At 38.8% G+C, this 23,738-nt stretch overlaps 1 protein-coding gene across 5 annotated transcripts in view; it reads right to left on the minus strand.

The window, feature by feature from the left end:
* SNX10 (sorting nexin 10) overlaps positions 1-23,738 on the minus strand; it is a 74,132-nt gene that overhangs the window by 3,129 nt on the left and 47,265 nt on the right. For 4 of the 5 annotated variants that reach the window (XM_072783691.1, XM_072783692.1, XM_072783694.1 and 1 more), the window contains 3 exons: positions 11,026-11,112; positions 6,918-7,018; positions 6,415-6,513 (listed from right to left, as the gene is read on the minus strand). In XM_072783691.1, coding sequence (XP_072639792.1) covers positions 6,415-6,513; positions 6,918-7,018; positions 11,026-11,112 — 287 coding nt within the window. The remainder of the gene's footprint in view (positions 1-6,414; positions 6,514-6,917; positions 7,019-11,025; positions 11,113-23,738) is intronic. The other variant, XM_072783695.1, reaches the window with a different exon arrangement.

Below are 23,738 nucleotides of genomic sequence, written 5' to 3' on the forward strand. Positions count from 1 at the left end.
CCATATATACACTTAAAATATGATAATTTTGTGATAAGTACTTATTAGCCTTCCCACATTCAAGGTCAAAGTTTACAGAGAGTACAGATTTCAACCAGTGAGTGCATCAGAACTCCAGGGAAAGCTAAAAACAAGTCCAACAAATCTGTACCGGCTCAAAATCATATTATCACCGAATGTGGTATTTTTTTTTCTGACCTGCATGTCTTCGAACAGGAAATTAAGTCAAAGTACACCCTTATTTTTAAACTAAAACTGGTTTTACCATTTTAGGAAAGAACTTGATATACAATAATTTAGTCTCTATAAATAGTTCAGTAATTATATAATACCAGGCACTCAGACCAGAGACCAGATAGAGGGGACAAAACTAAAACACTAAAACCGGAGTATAATTTTGCCCAACACAGGATTTTGCATAGAGAGCTCTATGAAAACCGGATCATGTATGTCAGACCAAATGAACCTTACCTTATATTCTGCATTTTTACACAAATAATTAGGAAAGCATATCTTTTTTGGGCATTTATGTCAATGTGCTTAAAACTCAAGGTCATTAGAAGATTTCCTTTCCTCCAAAATAAAACAGAGTCCTTTTCTTCAAGAAGGCAAAAGTCTAAACACGTAGAGCATGAAAACCAAAAATCTAGCTTCAACAGGCTTACCAATGTAGCTTGGGAAAATATTTTTACAGGCCTACTAAAAGGAAAAGTAAAACCTTTGTGCCTTTTAAAAGGGCAAAATCTCAAGCAAAGCAGCTAAGTACTTCCCCTCCCCTCCGTGTCCTCTGCCCTGGCTTCTCCCAGAAGATGACCATATCACATGATGAAGATTAATTTACCAAGTACAAGTAGTAAAGTAGTAAATCCCTTTTACTACTTTTTGAGATTTATTTTCTACATTTACAAATGTTTACCACTCTTGTTTTAAATACTTCAAGAGAGGATTTATATGGCAACGACCCATTAATATTAACTTGTGCTCGCCGTTTGCACAGAGTTTCCTGTGTCTGCCTGTCAGTGGTCTTCCTGCCAGCCACGGTACAAGGAACTGCTCATAGGATTATACTCACTGCTTTATTTCTGTTGGAAATGTGTTTTATTTTCTTTATAAAATAATAGGTAATCTTTAAAATTGATTTTAGATGGTTCGAGGCATTACACCACAAAAGTAATGAGCACTAATGCCAATGATATTGGACACAAATTCATTTTAGCTTTATTTCATGTCTAAAGCAATTCTACTGAGCCTTGAACTGCTCACGCGCGGTTATTAACTTGCTAGTAACCTAACACATGGGTGCAGCAAACAAAAGTGATCAGAGTCCAGGTTGATCGGGACCTCAAGGCTACTGTCCTTTTTCTTGAGCTATAATTCAATTTCCAATTTTACTGTACATTAGACTCATTATTTCCCAGTGTTTTCTTTTCTGCTTATTACTGCCATCTGGAGGGCATGCTGGTGAAAAGCAAGAGGGAGCCTGCACACACCCAGCTCAGGATTCTGAAGTGGAAGATGTGACCCCCGCTCCCAGGGAGGCAGGATCTGAACACTACATGGCCCTGGACTCACAAAACAGGACACCCACTAGGCACAGTTTGGTTATTGGAATGCCCTCTGCCTGGCTGGCTAAATTTACGTGGCCGTGCTCCATGGGTATGGGTTTTAAATAAGCAAAAGAAATTTTGAACATATTTATGATTTTTACTCTCAGGTATTTCATTTCGCAATTAAAAATACCAGATTTTGTAAATACTTTCCCATCTGGTTCGGTGAGCGTAGCTCATTCATTTTAAGTAGTATCTGGTATTTCAGAGAATGTTGTGACTGCCACCATCATAATATTAAATCCTATTTTTACTGTAGTCATATTTGTGCCACATTTTCCACAAACAAATCTAATAGCAGAAAATCAACTTCAAACTTAATACAAAGAGTACTTTGTAAAACCGTCAATAAAATGTCATCTTTATAAGCTTCCATAAAAATAAATGTATATAATTTTCAAGCCTTTATAAAAGCAGCAAAAAAAAGTCTCTGAAATTTTAAAGAAATTTCTGAAAAGATATTTACAACATGAGTCAAAAGTTATTCCTTTCCCCAAAACAACTTTAAACTAAACAAAGCAAATCCTGTTTTTCCCTTGAACTGGACACAGTAGAAAATCTGGTTTTCTTCAGCATGATTTTATTAGGTGTATTATATACTGGTCCAGCTGGGAACAATATATAGCTATGCAAAACCACTTAATCCTAACTAAGGATGCCCTGTCTACTGAACCCAATATAATGATATATACACATGTGTATAGAGTATGGAAGGTTAGCAGTGGGATGTAAGGGGAAAAAATTAATTCAGCCTGTTTACCTCTTACCAGGAGAAAAAATAAATAAAACCTACAAATCCTCACTGAAGACATTCATGATCTGTGCTATGGTGCCCTCTATTGAACACAAAGATTTATAAAAATGTGTGTGTGTGTGTATAAAACTAGTCTTTCCATGGTATCCTTTTGTAAAAACTCTAATATTCCTTAAATTTTTAAGAAATATAAAATTCTAATACAGAAGTTTACACTGTAAGGGACATGTAGTTATATTAATGAGATTAATTCAATAAAGAAGGAAAGCTGGCTCCCATTTGTGGTATGAAGCAAACATAAAAAATTACTAGGACTGCCATGTTTATAGTTGGTTACTTACCAACAGTTTATAATTTTAGTCTATAACTTTCTTTTTCTATGACTATTAATAGAAGTGACTTACAATTTGTAATTAGCCAGAGGGGTGGGGAGGAGTCCAAAAAAGGAGAGATGATACCCAAGATTGAGAGAAAATGAATATATCTGAAAAATGCCACAATTATACTTGCCAAATTTAGCCAGCATTTAAGAGTTCCACTAATTATAAACTTGCCAGTTCCTGGAATTCATATGATGTCTCCACCATTCCTATAATTTCCTTGTCTATAAAATTGAGATGACACCCAATTCCTAATATTATTGTAAGAACTGAGATAAAACATGTAAAAAGCTAACACAGAGCAAGTGTTCAATAAATGGTACAACTTATTACTATTTGGCACCTAGTCAAAGAAACAACTTCCCAGTTCCTTCATAAAGGCTAGTCTGGATACGTACTTTGTTATTAAAGATGTATGATTTCACCTCAAGATGAAAAAACATATATATACTTATATGTGCACATATGCACAAAGACAGCAGCATTTTGGTTTCAAAGGGTGTGAACATATATAGTGTTCTTGGTTTATAACTTCAAAACCTCCATAAAAAAAACAGATTTTAAAAATACATGCTAGGGGCGCCTGGGTGGCTCAGTCAGTTAAGTGTTTACCTTCAGCTCAGGTCATGATCCCAGGGTCCTGGGATGGAGCCCCACATCAGGCTCCCAGCTCAGGGGGTAGTCTGCTTCTCCTGCTCCCTCTACCCCTCCCCCTACTGGTGTACCTGCTCTGTGTCAAACAAATAAAATCTTTTTAAAAATAATAAAAATTAAAATACATGCTAAAAATCTACAACATAAACAATAATAATAAAAATAAAGTAAAAATCTACAACACAAGCATATTTCACATTTTAATGCTCTGGTGTCTTCCCTCTCAAGTTCCTAAAAGCACTCTACAAAAAAAAACAAAAAACAAAAAACAAAGTGCAGGCTATTGACAGTGGCCTTACTTAACGGGTAGCCAGTGGGGCCCCAGGGGATGTCCAGCTGGGGTCAGGACACAGTGCAGAAAACGTTTCCCAGACTGGGCCTGAGCTGAGGGGATTCCAGGGGCCAGGACCTGGAAGGCTGCTACTTCTACACAAACCAGACAGAGACAGGAGAGCTCTGCATCAGAATCTGAGGGTGAGGAGGATCAAGAGGAGCCCCAGTGTCAAGGACACCTAGGTCAGGCTTGAATCCAACCATGTGTTATCAAAGACTCCTTGCTTCCTTCGGGTTCAAACCACGTAGAAGCACCGGCTTTCATTTTTAAAGTGAAACTCATCAGCTTGGAGACTAATATTCACATACTAATAGTGGGACAAATAACAACACAAGAGAACGTGGTGTCTGTTCTATGACTGGACTTCTGGATGATAATCTGGATCCAATTTTAAGGAAACTAGCGATCCCCTGATAGGTACACAGCACTTTCCCACTGGAATGGGTGCTTCAAGAGGAGAAGGATTGTTGTCCCATCTGCCCAGTACCCAGGCTGGCCCAAAGTAGACACTTGACAAACAGGTTATCAGAGGCCTTTCCAAATGCATCATCCTAATGACACAACCAATGAGGTCAAGCAGCGTTTTGTGCTACATTATCACACCCTTTAGAGCAAACCAGGGCACATGAGAATTAAGTGATTTTTTCAAGGTCGGAGAGCCAGAAAAAATTGAGAAGCTGCGATTCATGGGAGACCTGGAACCCAGCTTCCCATGCTCTTGCTCCAGGATACCCCCTGCTAGGAGGACTGTATCACATTCAATCAGCAAGCAGCCAAATGACACAGGATGCAAAAACCACCAGGCACGAGCATTAACTCCTCTGCAGCCAAGTCACACTCACTCAGGCATCAATTTGGTAGATCAACTGGGGAAGGAAAGGTCATAGTCAAAATAGTGAAGTGATTCCTGGTCAGAAACACATGCCCTGTGCTGAACTCACAATATAAATACAGGGACACATGCTGTCCTTTGACCTCCAATCAGGAGACTCCTCTACAGAAGACAAGCAGCTTCCCAGCGCTGACAGGGACCACAGGATTTGCCTGTCCCTGTCCAGGCCTCACTGCTGACCGCCAGTCTGCAGCTCCCGAGCAGCATCTGCACTGACAGCCTAGTCGGCAAACTTGAACCACTGAAGCCACATCTTAAGGGAGACGCCATCAGCCACCTGGGTCTCATAGAGGCAGCAATTAAAATCAGAGCTGTCTCCCAAGGGAATGGGCAGAAAAGACTTGACCAGGTCTTTGTTCTCCATGCCTGTGATACCCAAAAGAATACCCCCATAATGGCTCCTGAGGACTTGGCTCACTTAATAGGTTCTTCTGGTGTCTTGTCATTTTTATTCCTCTGGCTTCCTTTTCCTTTCTGGTCCTCCCTCAATTTATAATCTCGCACGTTTCTATATGTCTCCATGACCCCTTCCAAAGAAAGACACTATATCAACCTAATTGAAATAAATATTAATATTCATGTGCATACTTAATATCCAAACCCTTTATGAGTGAGCCATATGGGGAGAAGGCAGTATGTTATTTCAGGCTAGCTCTAAGGTATTGTGTAGTGAACTCCAAAGGAGATTACTTCAGATCCTGAAGTCAATGGAAAAAGAGAGGTAGCTTAGGAAACTAGGCCCTGCCACTAATAGTCATAGGACTCAGCCTATTTCCTTATCTATAAAATAGGAAATTAGAAAAATTAGCTCAAAGCTAATTTCATGTCTAAGTGGATTAAAATAATAACGACCAATACCATACATTACATGTAGAACTGTTGTGAGCGCTATACGTTCATTAACTCACCTAATCCTCTCGACAACTTTACAAAGTACATACTATTATTAACCCTGTTTTATAGATGGAAAAACACAAGCACAGAGGAGGTAAAAGACTTGTCCACATCCCTGGCTAATAAGTAGCAGGGCCAAGATTTGAACCCAGGGAGTCTGGCCTCAGTGTCTGAGTACAAATCAATGTGCTGTTTCACGGGATGGACATTCTAGCATTCCAGAATGGGGAAAAAAAGAGAAACTAAATTACAGTAATGCAAATTCAAGTCACTTTAACTGCAGTAACTACCATCACCAAAGAGCCCAGGGTTAGTAACCAAGATTATTCAAACACCAATAAATACTCCCTTATAAACATTCTCTCCAAAAGAATACAGTTAAACTCTTTCTTTAGAAGAGCCCAGAAACGATTAATTAGCAGCCCATCACGGAGCTGCTTTTTGGTCAATCCTAAAATGTTGTAAATAAAAAATAAATATAAATAAATAAATAAATAAATAATAAATAAATAAATAAATAAAATTTAAATAAAGACAGTTTTTAAGAAATACCTTTTTAATAAAGCACATTTGCCTCTTGGCAAATTTTCCTTTTGCCAGCTAAACTCCCCAAGTAATTTGGCTCTGCTTTACAGCTGCAGGGACTACAGATTTATTATGTGACTCAATTAGCCATTGTTTTCCTTCTGGAAGATGTGGTCTGGGATGTGTATCATATGATGGGAGCCACAAGATGGAGCTCTAATATAGGAAATGAACTACTGAGCCTGGCCCTAGATTATTATCATTAGCATTTCAGAAGAGTCATATTTTCCCCCACATAATTATAGGACACTTGACTGTTGCAAAGCACTTTGCTCACAACTCCCATCTGGCCACAAGAGTTTCTGTGCACTTACTTTCTGAGGAAATCCTCCAAACCCTGACGCCGCTGATCTACATGCTGGCGATTATTCATGTTGAAAAATAGGTTTTTAGATGGAAGTTCTGGCAGTTGTCTTACGAGAAAGAAAAAAAAAAGTTTTTAATCATCAAATCAAGGTGGTTTGGTGAAAGCACATTATATGATAATTATCATGTAACTATCATATAGTTGTATATGTATCTTATGTCACATATGTTATTATAGTTCTATAATAAGGGTATGAGAAAATTAATTAAGTTAAAGAAAAACCCATTTTTAAACATTCCTGAGGCCTTCCATGGCCAGTACTTATCAAGTTGAGGAAATTTAAGTGGTAAATTTTGAATTCAGATGCAGTAACCACAGAACTAGCTAAAGCTAATACACTGCAATAAAAAAAAAAAAGCCTATGTACTATGTCGTCTACTGCACAACAAATTTTAAAATATTGAATGTAATAATAAAGTCTCCTCAATATCACTTATTTAAATCACTTACACCAGCAGTGCATTATTTTGGAGTCTCTGCCTCAGCCACACAAATTCTCTGTATCTTCTTCGCACACAGGATGTTTTCATTGTAAAACACATGCTATTGGTCTGTTTAAAGAAAAAAACACATATAAGTTTTCCTTGAGGAAAAAAAAAAGTTTTTTCTTGCATCTCTTACTATATGCACCCATATACATTTTTAATAGGATTTTTTTAAAACCAAAAATACATTGGCATTTATGCTAGACTCCCATCTTGCACAAAACCCACCAATATAACATTGCTGAAGACAGCTGGGATGACATCAATGAGCAGTGTCATCCTGGGGCGAAGCATGACCCCACCAACTCCCTGAGTCCTGAGGCAGCCTCTTGCTCACCTATTAGCACTGCTATCAAAGATGAATCATAAAAATTAAACAAATCCTGAAGTCTAAGTGACCAATAAAAACTCAGGGTCATCCTTTCATTTTAACACCATCCATCCATCCGTGTGTGTAGCTGCAAAAGACCTTTGGGAATGAGAGACACATTCTTACAGCCCTTGACATGATGCAAGAAGCCGTCATATCCTTGATATGGCCATCGGTACAGATCACACAAATCACCAGGCATCCTGAAATCATTTGTGGCGGGGGGGGGGCTGAAATTACCATAGTTTAATCACAAAAGAGCTGCTACAGCACCAATCCAGACATTTCCCTGCACCCAAACCATGTTTATACTCTGAGCATCCTCAACAAACTGTTTCCCCAACGTATGCCGATTTTCTTCCAGAACCTATTGGTATCATCAATTTTACTTCCAATGTTCTAACTTGCCGAATGGTGGGTCTTCTCTCCCTTATGTTTATCTCATGTCTGCATCTTGGGGTCTTCTCTGACTGTACTGAGCTTGAAGCAGCAGCCCCCTGAGAACCATCAGGAGGATCAAGGTAGGCATGCCCACCCGGATGGGATTCTCCACTGTGTAATCTTGGTTGTTTGTGGCTGTGATCAGGATGTCTTGGGACAGGGGATACCTGGGGCTGATCATGTGGAGGAGTTTGTGTTCACCATAGCATCTGTACTGGCCCCTGTGGGTGGGGTCTACACAGCCCCAGGGGAAGTCAGAACTGGGCTGCCTGTCTAGACAGTGGGGAGTTCTTCGTCCTGTGACCCCCAGGTGTAGAGGGTCACTGGGGTGTACTGAAATTGCTTTTAAAACAGCAGTCTCCTCTACTAGACATGCAAGGTAGAGTGAGGCATTCAGTGCATGGGGACAAACATCTACGTGGGGAGCCTGCAAACCAGTCCCACTCTGCCACAGGACAAATCACTTCAACTCCAGTTTACCAAATGGTAAAATGTGGACCAAGTAGTACATACCTATTTCACAGGGTGGTTGTAAGGAGTGAGATAAGTACCTGGCAAATGTTATCTATAAATATTATTAATAGATAATACATGTTGGGTGTCCTTCCAGCTACCGTAAAGTAGACTTCGAAAAAGTGACCCATGGAATCCCCATCCTAAGCAAAACAGCAATGCTTCTCCTTCAGGTAAGACTGAACCCAAGACTGGTAAATACAAGTGTTTCTCCTTTCTCCTTTCTATAAACAAGAAACTGGCAAATACCTGTCTATTGGTGTTGTAAGGAGATCTCTATTCTCTGTATTTATTTCAAAATTCTATTTCATAATCTTTACATTGCCAAATGAAAAAACTGTTTGCCCCAAAGATTTATATTCTCTCAAGATTATTATCATTCTACCACTTAATAAGCACCCAGCACTTGTTTTCCTTGGCAAACGTAAGTGATTATGTGCCTGAGGTCTTAAACTGTTCCTATGAAATGTATGGCATGGTTCCTGATACTCCTGAACTTGATAAAGTTCGGAAAGCCTCAAAAGGAAGAGGGGTTAAGACATCTGTCCCCAAAGTAACTACTGGTCTAAACCCCATCACCTTTGACAATATGGCAGCAAAACGTTTGTGGCACAATCTGTGCGTGGATTTCAAAGCACACCAGGGCCTCACTCTATAAAGTGATCAAGTGACAGCAGACCATTTACATCAGAACGAGGCCCTCACAAGGCCTGGGCAGATATCTTCTCAGTGCTCCCTCCCCAGAGGGGACCAGGCCACTGCAGGGACTCCTGATGCCTCACCTACAACTGAGTCAATTTCAACTCCCTTTCATTTCTCTGTTCTGAATTACTATGGATGTCAATGTCATGGATGTTGACTGAAGATCCATCTGGTACCTATACCAGACAGAGGTCCATTCATAAGTCCTTCATTTGCAGGACAAGGTCAGGAGAATATATATAGTCCACTAGTTTAAAATACCAAATAAATGCTAAGACGCCAGAGTCACCTGGTATCATTTCCCTTGAGGTTAATTTAAAAGGGTTAACCACCAGCTTCTCTACCTGCAAAGCTCTATGGGTATAGCATCTGAGGGAGGCTGACAAGAGCCCTCCAGGCCCTCCCACCCATTCCTAATCATAAACAAGTATGGACAGTTCAGACCAGAATATGCTGAGATCACTTATTTATTAAGCTCCTCTAAATCTATTTGCTTATTTCTGCTATCTACCAAGCCAAGATTTATACAATGTCAATTTATTAGCATTTCAGCAGAATGCCAGAAAACCATCAAATAATACTTGTCGAACCTATCATTTCTGGCTTGAGACAGACATTTCTGAATTCACCTCAAGCTATTTATGTAGCAGAGAAAAATCTATGCTTTCATTTACTCTCTGAGGATAATTAAATTTCATGTCTACCATAAAGAGTGATAAGGATCCACATATTTTTTAGAGGAAGTTAAAAAGGTAACTAGAGAATTTCATTTCATTTTCAAATGCTTAGTCTTACATACTCATGTTATAGTTTTCTACACAGAATCCATATCTGGTGTGACTTTAGGAGTAAAACCAAAACAAAATAAAAATACAAGGCATACACTGGCAGTGACCTTCAACACAATCAATAAAAAGTAGTTCTAAAAAAACACAAAACAACCACCACCACCAAAAACAAAACAAAACAAAACAAAAACAGTTCTGAGTTTTTACTTTATTTTCTAAGTTGGGGAACTTGGGAAGAAAAAAAAGGGAAGAAAGGAGGGGGAAAAAAAGTTTTATGGCTGATGCTTGGGTGTCCAATATACCAGGTTAATTATTTACAATGGGAAAACTAAAGGTGGCTAAATTTTACTTCATTTGAACTATATAGTCACAGATCAAATCTGAGCCTGTTTCTATGTTCCCAAGAGAATTCTGGACTAAATCTGATGGGGAAAGTGACATCTCCATGATCAGGGCCAATAAACTATAATCTGTGGGCCATATCCAGCCTGACACTTGTCTTTGCAAATAAAGTTTTATTGGAACACAATTACATGTACTCATTTACATACTGTGTATGGCTGCTTTCACCTACAAGAGCGGAATTGAGTAGATTCAACAGAGAATGTATGGCCCACAAAGCTGAAAACATTTACTACCTGGGTCTCTACAAAAAAAGTTAGCTGTTGAAGATGATCGTAGAAGGCCACACACCACACAGCATTATCCAAGAGATTATAATAAAGTATTATTTCCAAATAAAATACATCATTTCTATTTATTTACTTATGTTAATTACTCAGAATCTAGATTAAGGCAAAATAATTGCACGTATTCATTTCCTACTTCCTTATTCTACATATAAAACCACAGCACATCAGTTTTTCAGAGAACTCTATATCTCTCAAAACCTAAGATTTATCAGGTAATATATTACACAGAAATATGCTATAACAAATCATAAAGAAATACCATTAATGAGCTATAAATACTCTTTAATGGTGAATTTTAGATGTATTCACATATTCATACATGTAGGCAATAAACATTAAAATATTAATATTAGTAAAGATACAATAAGGAACTCAAAGGAGTAATTTCCCAGCTTTAGGAGCCATCTGACTACCCTGTTGGAGATACAGGCATTACTTGTCATCATTCAAATTCCACTCTTTGAGTTAGGAAAATTTTTACAGATTTCAATTTTTAGTATAACAGTGCCCCTTAAGATGTATACCTAAAAATTACTATGACCTGTAGACTCTTGACTGCATACTTACATGAATACATATCTCATAGTCAATATAAGAATGCCAAAAGTCCTCTTTCTGAATCCGAGGATCTCGAACCCAGACGCTTACAAACTCCTGTAAAGGCATCATAAGAAAAGAGATGTTTCAGAATCGCAAGGAGGTCTGGAAAGAGCAGAGGGAAGTGATGCTACCAAAACAAAACTGAAATGAGCTGTGGTCGTTAATTCTTAAAAAAACAAGAAGTAAGGTTAATGAATCAGGCACCACAGGAAGTCCAAAAGTACTTCTGCCACAAATGGAATTTTCAAAATGATGCAAAACCAAGCTGGGTGTCCTTAAAGTCTTACAGGTTATATAATGACAAGAAAATATACTCGAATACGGATTTTTCATTTTTAATCATGAAAAGTATGTTCAGGGTTTTCTCAAATCATAAAAGCGGCCATTTCTTACTTTCTTCATCCCTCTACATTAAAACTAAGTCATTCCCTAGAACAAAATATAAAAAACTAGTGAAGATCATGTGAAGCAAGCAATGGAAGATGAAAATGACTTCATGTATGCAGCCCAGCTTCATGAGATTAAGCAGCAATAACTTATTAATAAAAAAGATAAACACCTTTTACTCAATACTTTTCTATTTTTAAAATATATTTTTCCATTTGGTGAATCATTTCGTCTTCATAACCTCATGTTATAGATAAAAGTTAGCAATGTTAAAAAAAATACACGGTAGATAATCTTGTTCCTTTTTAAATATAGTAAGAATTGGAAATAAAATTTAAAACACAATACTTTCCAAAAAGTGCCCTTTACTACATAAGCTTAGTTTAAAAATATGAAATCACGTGCAACAAACAATTATTATGTTTGGCACAATAAATTTTAAAGTAAGTTATACTCACTTGGTGATCATAAATTTGCTAAATGAATTATTTTATTTAAAGATTCCATTTATTTTAAAGATTTTATTCATTTATTTGAGACAGAGAGTGAGAGAGAAAGTAAGCATGAGTGGGGGAAAAAACACAGGGAGAGGGACAGAAATTTCCCAGCTGAATGCAGAGCCCCAGTGGGGCTCAATCCCATGAGCCTGAGGTCATGACCTATGAAATCAAGAGTTGGAAACTAAACCAAATGAACCACCCAGGCATGCCTAAAGATTTTACCTTTCAGTAATCTCTACACCCAGCATGGGGCTCAAACCCAACACCCCAAGATCGAAAATTCCACGCTCCACTGACTGAACTGGCCAGGCATCCTGAATTTTTTTTTTAAGATTTTCTTTTTATTTATTTTTTTTAAAGATTTTATTTATTTATTCATGAGAGACACAGACAGAGAGAGGCAGAGACACAGGCAGAGGGAGGAGCAGGCTCCACGCAGGGAGCCCGACGTGGGACTCGATCCCAGGATTCCGGGGTCACGACCTGAGCCAGAGGCAGACGCTCAACCGCTGAGCCACCCAGGTGCCCTAAAGATTTTATTTTTAAATAATGACTATACTCTATATGGGCTTGAACTCACAACTCCAAGATTAAGAGCTGCATGCTTTACCAACTGAGCCAGCCAGGCACCCCTAATTGAATCTAATTTTAAATATTTTAACCTTTTGTCTAAAGAATGGGGTATCAAAGCTGAAATTTTAGGCATTTGTTACTGCTTTGTTTTGGTACATCGGAAGGACAGGCTAGGAACGCTCTAGAGCAGAAGCAGAAGAGAGATTATGGTGTGTTCTGGACAAAGCACCTCCATTCTGTTACATAGATTGTAAAGTGAGACTCAGTACAGAGGATTTTTTTTTAAGGTGAAAAAAATAGTTCGTATCCCCTCTTGCCACCTATCAAGTGTCACCTTCTAAGGCAACATAATACTTTATTCTTGAATTTGAGATTTCTGCCTCACTGCCTCCCCTCAGTATAAGGGGATTAGGAGTTCATCTTTCCAAGCCTTACTTTAAAATCTCTTCATTATGTATTTTTAAGGTCATTTAGAAGACAGACAATAAAAACAAGATGACCATACAGTGATGCTCTACACATTTTTGGCCTTTATTTCCCAAAAGCACATTAAATTATAAGAGAAGCTGCCCAGAGATGGAAACTGGAACGAAACCCAGGCATGATGCCTGAGTCTGTGCACATTTCACCTTGATCTCCTGTCTGTGGGTGTGTGTGTTTTTAACTCATTTCCCTGGAGTATTTTTCACATACCCAGCATTCTTAGAAGGAATGAACCGGTCATCAATGAATCAATGAACAGAGGGCAAATAGGTTAGGAAGAGAAGACCGGCATCCAGGGCAGACATTTACTTTTCCAAATCCCCCATCCACACATACACTCAGGGCTGCCTTCTCACTTTCCTGGTCCTGGGTACTTTCTGCCACAAAATATATATATATATATATATATTAAAAAAAATCATACTTTATGACTATACTGACATAAAGATGAATATATCAATATTATATATTAAAACCTTTACTTTCATCTAAAAGTACATTTTACTTTTCTGATTTTAAAAGAAATCAAAACAGAGGCGCCTGGGTGGCTCGGTCAGTTAAGTGTCTGCCTTTGGCTCAGGTCATGATCTCAGGGGCCTAGGATGAGCCCCCACATCACGCTCCCTGCTCATCAGGGAGTCTGCTTCCCCTTCTCCCTCTGCCCCTCCCCCTGCTTGCTCTCTCTCTCAAATAAGTAAAATCTTTAAAAAAAAAAAAAATCAAAACATTTTCTTGGACCCTGGTCACCACTATGCCTAATGGAGAAGCCAGTGGAGCCCACACTGAACAAGGCACAACACGGGTAACAGCAGCCAAGGTTACTCTATGCCACCCCTTCTGGCTCTTCAAGCCAGAAGGCACCTAGTCATCAGGTCACATGTAAGCCATGTGCCCTCACAGGGTGCTGGCAGCTCCACTTTTCCACTTGGAGAGGCAGGAGTTCTTGAATTTACCAAAAGGGAAATTAAAAATTTCCAATAGCGGAATGTTCTATATTAACAGCAGAAGCCATGTACCTGTTACTGAAATAGTGGGCTTTTACACAGATTTTTAAAAAATGAAAAGAAAGGAAACCCATTTGTCAATGTGCTGCAAACTTATGATTTAAAAAAAATATTTTTAAAAGATTCTGAACTAAAACTATAAAACCCACAGCTACTACAGTGTCACAAACCCCCTAACCACTCAACACACTATTAATAATGGTAGCAATGACAAATAGTTCTGAAAAAAAATCAGGGCTCTTTTCCCCTATTTGCTTGCTACTGTCCAACTGTTAACATGTAAGCTGAGAGTAACATATCCCTTTTCATGGAAAGAGCAGTGATTATGGTCACAAGACTAGGAATAAATTTTGATTTATCCACTTTCTAAATTATTAACTTACTCACTGAGCCTGTTTCCACATTTGGAAAATGGGAATAATGCTTGTTCCAACTTATCTCAGCTGTTTGTTAGGAGTATCAAATTATAAAACACTGGTGAAAATGCTAGGAAATTTTTCATTTAGCACTATGTGAATATAGGGGTGCCCCAGTGGCTCAGTTGGTTAAGTGCCAGACTCTTGATTTCTGCCCAGGTCTCAGGGTCACAAGATCGAGCCCATGTCAGGCTCCGTGGTAGAGGTGGAACCTGTTTAACCTGTTTAAGCTTCTCTCTCTCCCTCTCCCTTTGCCTCTTCCACCACCCCTGCTCATACCCTTCCTAAAAACAAAAAACAAAAAGCAAAATGTTTCAGTGCTATATGAATGTAAAGTATTATTACATAGAAAGGAAAATGCTTATAAACCCAAAGCACTGAGACCTTCCCACAGACACAGGCAAGAAGCAATTAAGCTAAACCAACTGTATATATTTTTAAAGTACAAACTATTAATTTAAGAACCCAGCAGCAAACACTTTAACACTGTAATTTTTCAGTAAAACACTGACCTAAAGATTTCACAGTACTTGCTCAGAGCAAGCCCCTCATAATATTTGTAGAAAGAATGGACAGCATAATGACAAATTACAGTAAAAAAGTCCTTTCTTCATCTCCGTGGGTTGGAATTCTCAGACTCTGCTATTATTATCACTCATTAAGTCTAATCTTTACATAGGGTAGGGTATGCTGAATACATATTCTAAAACTATGCCGGGTGGGGGGATGGGGGACAGTCTTCTAAGAACAGCGATGCAGGGGATCCCTGGGTGGTGCATCGGTTTAGCACCTGCGTTTGGCCCAGGGCGCAATCCTGGAGTCCTGGGATCGAGTCCCACATCTGGCTCCCTGCATGGAGCCTGCTTCTCCCTCTGCCTGTGTCTCTGCCTCTCTCTCTCTCTCTCTCTCTGTCTATCATGAATAAATAAAAAATAATAAAATCTTAAAAAAAAAAAAAAAGAACAGCAATGCATTTTAAATGCACAAGTTTGGGGATGTCTGGGTGACTCAGTGGTTTAGCATTTGCATTTGGCTTTTAGGTCATGATCCCAGATCCTGGGATCTCCCTCTGCCTATGTCTCTGCCTCCCTCTCTGTGTCTCTCCTGAATAAATAAATTAAAAAAAAATAAATGCACAAAATTAGCTATGGTGCTAAGATTCTAAATATTTTTTCAATCTTGAAAATCTTTAACTTGGAGTGCTAAATATCACTATTCTTTTGCGGATGGTGAGCTTTTCCCTTCTCACTCTCTTAAACACTGCTGTGGCCCCCTGAGTGTCATCCCCAGCTGCTGTTCCTCACACCCTGCTGCACTTCCAGGATGATCTCATCCAAACATATGGTTTCAAGCACCCAGCATGAGCTGATGATTCCATCTCCATCCCAGCCCAGGCATCTCTCCACATACATATCCAGCCTCTTGCCTAGTGGTCCCATGAGCACAGAGGCCACACTCTTGCCACACCCTCTTGCTCTCCATCTCATTTCCAGCCAACCCACCAGAAACCCAGTTACCCTAGACTTCTCTCTTTGACTCACCTCCCAAATCCACACTGACCAAGTTCTCAAGATTCTTTTTTTTTTTAAGATTTTATTTATTTATTCAAGAGAGAGAGAGAGACAGAGAGAGGCAGAGACACAGGCAGAGGGAGAAGCAGGCTCCATGCAGGGAGCCGGATGTGGGACTCGATCCTGGGACTCCAGGGTCACGCCCTGGGCCGAAGGCAGGCACTAAACTGCTGAGCTACCTGGGCATCCCCCAAGTTCTCAAGATTCACCCTCCTCTGAACTACCCACAACTCTATTCCCCCTGCAACTGCTTTAGCTCAAGAACCACTTGCCCAACATCAGTGCATAGGTGGCTAATTGATCTCCGGGCCTGTACCCAATTCATCCCCCACACTAAGAGAAGAATGGCCCCAAAGCACACATCTAGTAATGTCACATTGTCCTGCTTAAAACATGCCCCTTCAAAACCTGCCCCAAAATCTTCAAGATCAAGTTCAGGCTCCCTAGCTAGCCCAACAGAGTCTTTCATGATTTTCACTCTACTCATTTCCAAAGGCTTAACAAAGGTCCCCCTACAGGACATGCCAGTTTGCACCTCCATACTTTTGAATATACTATGCCCGCTTCCTGGACTGCTGTCCCTACCCCCCCTTTCCTCTTTCTTTTTTGCCATCATCTTTCTCTTGCCTTCATTTTCTGCTAACGCAAATTCATTTTTCAAAATGCAATTCAGTGTCTGGAAATCCTTTGACTCACCTAGTCTGATTAAGCTGATACTTCTCTAAGCCACTAATGCCTCTGGGCCCTGTCCCTGCTCACCACAGCTTACTGGGCTGCTCATGCCCGAAGGTCTCCTCTACCAGATGCTGAGCTCCTTCAGGGGAGTGCAGGCTCTCATGTAGGACATGAGTGCACAGCCAATGTACTCCATTAATATCACTTAATAAATAAATGAATGCCTGCAGGAATGAATGAACTGCCTTTAGGGAAAAAAATGAGATCAAACTTCAATTGAAATAAAATCCTCATCCACTTGGGTTCTTGGAGTCCGTGAATTAATGATAAGTTATTTAGCAGCTGGTTTAAAGTTTATCTTAATTTAACAAACCCCTTCCTCTAAGGGTGTGCCAATTAACAGCATATGGCTACGGGAGCAATGTTTAAGATCTATGAGAACAAACTGTTTTTGAGCACCCTAAAGAACTCCAGAAGCACCTATTTACATAGAAATAATTGAAAATCATTCTGATAGCTTCAATAACTTGGGTCCCCTAAGACCTGTACCAGACAACAATTTGTTTGCCTAGTTGGAGTTAAAATATGTACTTGAAAGTAATAAAAGTACATTTATTTTAAAATATTCTATGATTCAGATGGGCCTCCCCTCCCCCACCTTGCAATTAGTAGGAATTAGTGAAGTTTCACCATGCTTCCAGCTATGAATAGCACACCCAGGAAGCCAAGGTTCACCTATAATCTCTTAATTAGACGCATCCCTCACGATGCTGCCCACCATCCTTCAAAGGAATGTTGACAGTCTGTCAGCCACAGAGGACAGCTCCGAGTTCCATACCTAGAATCATATGGATTTCCTATGAAAATTGCTTCAGCAGCAGCAGTTAGTCAATTTAATAACCTTATTAAACACTTTAATGACTTCTTGGGCCTAATGACTATATCTAGTATGAAGGAAGAAGCCGGGCAGAGTAGAATTAAAAATTTAAACTAACTGATCCCTACTGTTCTCCATGTGGGAAAAGGCTTCTGAAGAAAGAAAGACTGCTAGACTCTGAAAAATCTAATTCCTGTGTTCTCTTATAATAATCACTCTTTGATTTCAATACACCCTGTCCCCCATAGCCCCCAACATCCCAGGTTCAACCTTTGTCTATTTATCTGTCTACCTGGTCTTTTTTCTTTTCCTTAGCCTGGACAGGAGATGAAATTAACAATAAAAATAATCGCACTGCATAGGGTACTGTGAGAAGTGTTTTATATATGTTTCTCTTTCATCTTTACAACAATCCTAACAGGTCAATAATATTAACATCCCATTATACATATAAGGAAAGTAAAGCTTCTAAAGCTTAAGCAACTGGCCCAAAGCCAAATGGCCAATAAGCTGAGCTAGGTTTCAAACTCAAACCTTGCTCCAAAGCCTGTGCTCTCAAACATGTTCTATCTAGCGGTTCTTTTAGCAATGATAAATCTCAGATAACCTCCATTTTCACTGTAATCGCATTATTTTGGAGGGGGGGAAAATTATCATCTTTGTTATCAGCTAAAATACCAGTTCAAAAAACATGCATCTTTCCAAGGCTTTCTATTCCACCTTTATATTTCTAGCCCCAAGCACAGCATTAGCACATAAGTCGTCATGAAATGTTTGAGAATTAACCAACCAACTGATTACAAAGATGATTCAAAAACAAAAGATGTACAAATGCTATATGCTGAAAATTACACGATGCAGTTGAAAGCAATCAAATCAAAGAGGTTTATACTTCTTTGTATATATCCATGTAAGTATATGTCAATACTGTGTTCACGAGCTGAAAGACTCAACACAGTAAGGAGATCAATTCTCTGCAAATTGATCTATAGGTTTAATGCAATTCTTGTATAGATCCCAGTAAGATGTTCTGAAGACATAGATGAACTTATTCTAAAATTTTCATGGAAAGGGACAGACCCTAGAATAGCCAAAATAATTCTGAAAAAGAACTAAATGAAAAGAATACCTCTTCCTGACATCAAGGCTTACTAGATAGCTACAGTAATCAAGACCATATGGTACTGGAAGAGGTACACAGATCAATGAAATAGAACAGAAAACCCAGAAATAGACCCATACAAATATGCCTAACCGATTACTGACAAACATGTAAAAACAATTCAATGAAGGACAGATAACCTTTCAACAAGTGGTTCTGCACCAATTTAACATCTACAGGCCCAAGATGAACTTCAACCTGACCCTCATACCTTTTACAAAAGTTAACTCAAAAGGGATCACAGATTTTTTTTTAATTTTTATTTATTTATGATAGTCACAGAGAGAGAGAGAGAGAGGCAGAGACACAGGCAGAGGGAGAAGCAGGCTCCATGCACCGGGAGCCTGACGTGGGATTCGATCCAGGGTCTCCAGGATCGCGCCCTGGGCCAAAGGCAGGCGCCAAACCGCTGCGCCACCCAGGGATCCCTGGATCACAGATTTAAATGTAACCATAAAATGATTAGGAAAAAAATCTTTGGGACCTAGGCCTAGACAAAGAGTTCTAAGACTTGATACCAAAAGGATAACCCACATAAGGAAATGGTGATGTATGGGACCTCACCAAAACTAAAATCTTTCCCCTGCAAAAGATCTTGCAAAGAAGTTGAAAAGACAAATGACAGATGGAAGAAAATACTTATGAATCACACATCCTTCAAAGGGCTTGTACCCAGAACCCGTAAAGAATTCCCAAAACTCAACATCTGAAGAAAGGATTCCATTAAAAAATAGGCAAAACACCCAAAGAGCTATTTCACCAAGGAGGACACACAGAGGGCAAGCAAGCATGGGAAAAGGGGTGCCAGGTCATTAGCTATCAGGGAAATGTGGGTGGCCACACAGTGCAGTATCACTGCACCACCACCTGTTACTGGTGGTGGTATTGCTACAGTTTATGTTAGCCATTTTGATAGGTGTGTCTTTTTTAAATTTTCACTGTAGCCCTGCTTTATATTTATAGCGCAGTAAACATAACTATGTGCTAACTGTAAGAGTCTTTACTCAGATTACAAAAAGATGAGTAGGGGAGACAAATGCTAATAAATCAAGACCTCTAGGTATTACTAAGTATTCATTGTTCAGAGGTTTAATGAAAATTTTCTTTCACAAAAACGAAAAACTTGTTTCATTTTGTGTTCGCTTTCTCAGGACATTTCTTTTTCCCCTATTCCAAAGTATGTTTTACATGGTTATGCATTTAAACTGAGGACTCATTCATTCATTCAATTAAAGAGCACTGACTCTGTGCTAGGCACTGTTCTAAATTGCAGAATTTAACCAATATCTTATTCACCAGGGTTCTGTTCAGGACTCCCACATAACAAATCTTAAAACTAAAATTTAGCCCATTTTACACACCGCATTCTTTACAAATAACAAGCTTGAAAGGCAGAAGGAATGTATCAAGTAAGCTTCGTATTTCCTAATAATAGTTATGACAAATCACCTAAAAGATACAGTACAAGGGATGCTACTTGCCACTTTATAGCTTGGGGTATTTAAATGCCATGCTCTGGCAGTTTTGAATGATGATTTTTTAAGAAAGCTTTTATTACTTCAGGAGAAATAACTTGGATGAGATTCACTTAGACCTGCCTTTTGTAGGACATACAACGGAGACCCAAGCCAAAGGCAGACGCTCTACCACTAAGCCACCCAGGTACCCCAATGAATAAAATCTTTAAAAGAAATAAAATTACACTGAATTATATATGCTCACATATAGAGGTTTCTAAAAGATTGTGCAGTAAATAAAGCAAGGTATAAAACAATATTTATATTATACTCCCATTTGTGTTAAAAAGTATGAATATGATATATAACATATGTGCCAATGACATTTAATATATGTAATAATGTATATATAATATAAAAATATATATTACATAATATATAACAAAAAATGCATAAAAGTCCTTGTTTAGTTGGACAAAAAACTGGGAGTCTAGTAAGGAGGGGGGGCTTCATTTTCATGGTGTACTCATCTGCTTTTGAAGTTTTATATATATCCTTCTTTAATTACATACATGATTTATCCTTACAGTAATGAAGGATTCCTGATGTTGCAAGCTTCTTTACACAAGCAGTGTCCCAAATTAAGGAGTTATCTTTATATCTCATAACACATTAAGAAAAGTGCAGTGGAAAAAACTCATCTTTTGCAATAAGAAGTAATTGCCAACCTGTGTTAAACCACACCACAAGGACACAATAGGCAAAACTCAGTTTGTGAAAACCTCTATAAACAAAAGATGCAGTTTCTTCAACAAATAAATTGCAAAAGGGAAAAAAATGCAGAATGACAGACTTTAGTAAATATATGAACCAAATGCCATGTGTGGTCCCTATTTGGATCATGATTAGAACAACCAATATATATTTTCCACCCCACCAACAGAATCAGAAAAACTTGAACACTGACTGAATATTTGATGGTATGAAAGAATTAATATTAATTATTTAAGGTGTGATAATATGGTTGGTTCCTAAGAAGGGTCATTTGTTAGACATGTATATGGAAATATTTACAGATGAAAATACACAATGTCTAGAATTTGTTTCAAAATAATTCACTGTCTGATAGGAGGAAACAGATAGGGGTGGGGCATAATTTGGTCATTAATTAATAATGTGTTAATTGTTGAATGCTTAGGTACATAAGGGTTCATTATATTATTCTTTCTGCTTTGTGTATGTTTAAAATTTCATAATGAAAAGTTAAAACCAGAGAAAGTAAAAGGAAAGAAGAGCGGGAAGAGGGGCGGGGGGGTCATCCCAAGCAAAGTGCTTGATGAAAAGGAACAAATGTGGCGCTCGAAGGTGAAAGCAAGTCAGAAATCGATCTGAAATGTTAACCATTGTTCAACATTTATCGATGCCATTATCATAATGATAGTCTAAAACTTATCTATCTTTAAAAATAGGATTTTTTCATTACTGTAAGGATAAAACATGTCTGTAATTAAAGAAGGATATATATAAGACTTCAAAAGCAGATGAGTACACCATGAAAATGAAGCCCCCCTCCTTACTAGACTCCCAGTTTTTTGTCCAACTAAACAAGGACTTTTATGTATTTTTTTGTTATATATTATGTAATATATATTTTTATATTATATATACATTATTACATATATTAAATGTCATTGGCACATATGTATATATCATATTTATACTTTTTAACACAAATGGGAGTATAATATAAATATTGTTTTATACCTTGCTTTATTTACTGCACAATCTTTTAGAAACCTCTATATGTGAGCATATATAATTCAGTGTAATTTTATTTCTTTTAAAGATTTTATTCATTGGGGTACCTGGGTGGCTTAGTGGTAGAGCGTCTGCCTTTGGCTTGGGTCTCCACAGGGAGCCTGATTCAGGACTCGATCCCAGGACCCCAGGGTCACAACCTGAGCCGAAGGCAGACACTCCACCACTGAGCCACCCAGGTGCCCCTCAGTGTAGTTTGTTTTAAAAGTTTTAGATATAAAGAAATATCTCCATATATCCTACATCTAGTTTCCCCTATTATAATATCACATCACAACAGCAAGGAAGGAAGGAGGAAGAAATGACCAAAAAATTCATTTGGGGGAGTAGGAGAGATTTCTGTCTTGTCACTTCCCTTCAACGTCCCCAGGATCACAGGACCTAGGGGGAAGACTTGCTTATGGGATATTCTTTAATGATAGTCATTGGTTCCAGCCCAGTCAGTTTCCAGCTTCCCAGTAACAAAAGCATGCTTTCCTAGAGGAAGCCCAAAAGAGTACCATTAGTCAGTGCAAACATATCCCAAATATGTAAATGTTACGTTTTGAGGCAACACAAACAAAATAGCAGCACATCCCTCATATCCCTCCCTGCATGGCCCTGTCTCCTCCCTCGCTGACAGGGTCCTTGTGGCACCTGGAATTCTCCTGGGTCCACCTGGTCTGCTCCATTCAGGATATCTGCTGCCATAAAGCTGCAGGATTTATTGCCACTAAGGTGCCAATGACCGATAGTTGCTGTCCAGTATGAAGTATGTACATTTTGAAGAAAAACCCTTGCCCTAAAGATATAAATTTCTCAAGGGAGAATCTGGCCATGGTGATCCAGGGCAGCAGGGGAGATATACATCCACCCCGACACCCACATACACAGAAGGGGTTTCAGCCCACCTTTCTGGTCATATCATATAGGCAGAACCATCCCATTTACACCAGGGGCAGAGGGACAAACCCAGTGCCTTGGAGGGACCAGAATGTGGGACCTTATAAAACATCATCCAGCAGGAAGGAACTGTTTATCGACACATCACACAAGAGGAGTTCAACATGGCAGGAAGCGAGGGTCTTTAATAATGCAGAAAAACTCAACTGCTTGCTCTGGACACTGGAATATAAAAAGAATGAAAATGCCTGATTCCATGGAAAGACAGTCTGAAACATGTTTTCTGACACAGTCACCTGCCTTTTCATTAGGATTCTGGGTTCTATCTCATTAAACAGGAGAGTTGATTCAGTTGGGCCCATCTAATTATTCTTATTAAAATATGTAACCATAATATTTTAATTGTAAATTAAAGTTGCACGCATGAATGAATCTGAATTCATTTTGATTTTACAATGGCCCAATGCCAAGGCCTTTTTATGGGAAAGATCCATCAGCTTGGATACTGCTCTCCTGGGAATCCAAACCAATGTGCAAATGGAACATGTTTAACTAACAAGGGAGACTCTCACTCCCTGTTCTCCTCTCTCTATAGATTTATTACAATAATAAAGCTATTTTAACGAGAGAGACTACATTTGGTTATCCACCCCCCAACATCTATAAAAAAATTTACCAAACTTCTAGGCTAGAACTACCAGTTAGGTAGAACCAACATATCACTCCTGGCTGTCTCAGTTTTAAACAAGGATGGTAAATAGGTCTCAATCCATGTGCCAATGTCAAGATTAATTAGTAAAGTCTGCTATGGGCACCGAGTGGAAAGTGCTTTACACACATTGCTGCCTGAGTCTAGATACTAGAACAATCAGTGA

This window comes from Canis lupus, chromosome 18 (genome assembly GCF_048164855.1).
Source record: "Canis lupus baileyi chromosome 18, mCanLup2.hap1, whole genome shotgun sequence".
NCBI lineage: Eukaryota > Metazoa > Chordata > Mammalia > Carnivora > Canidae > Canis > Canis lupus.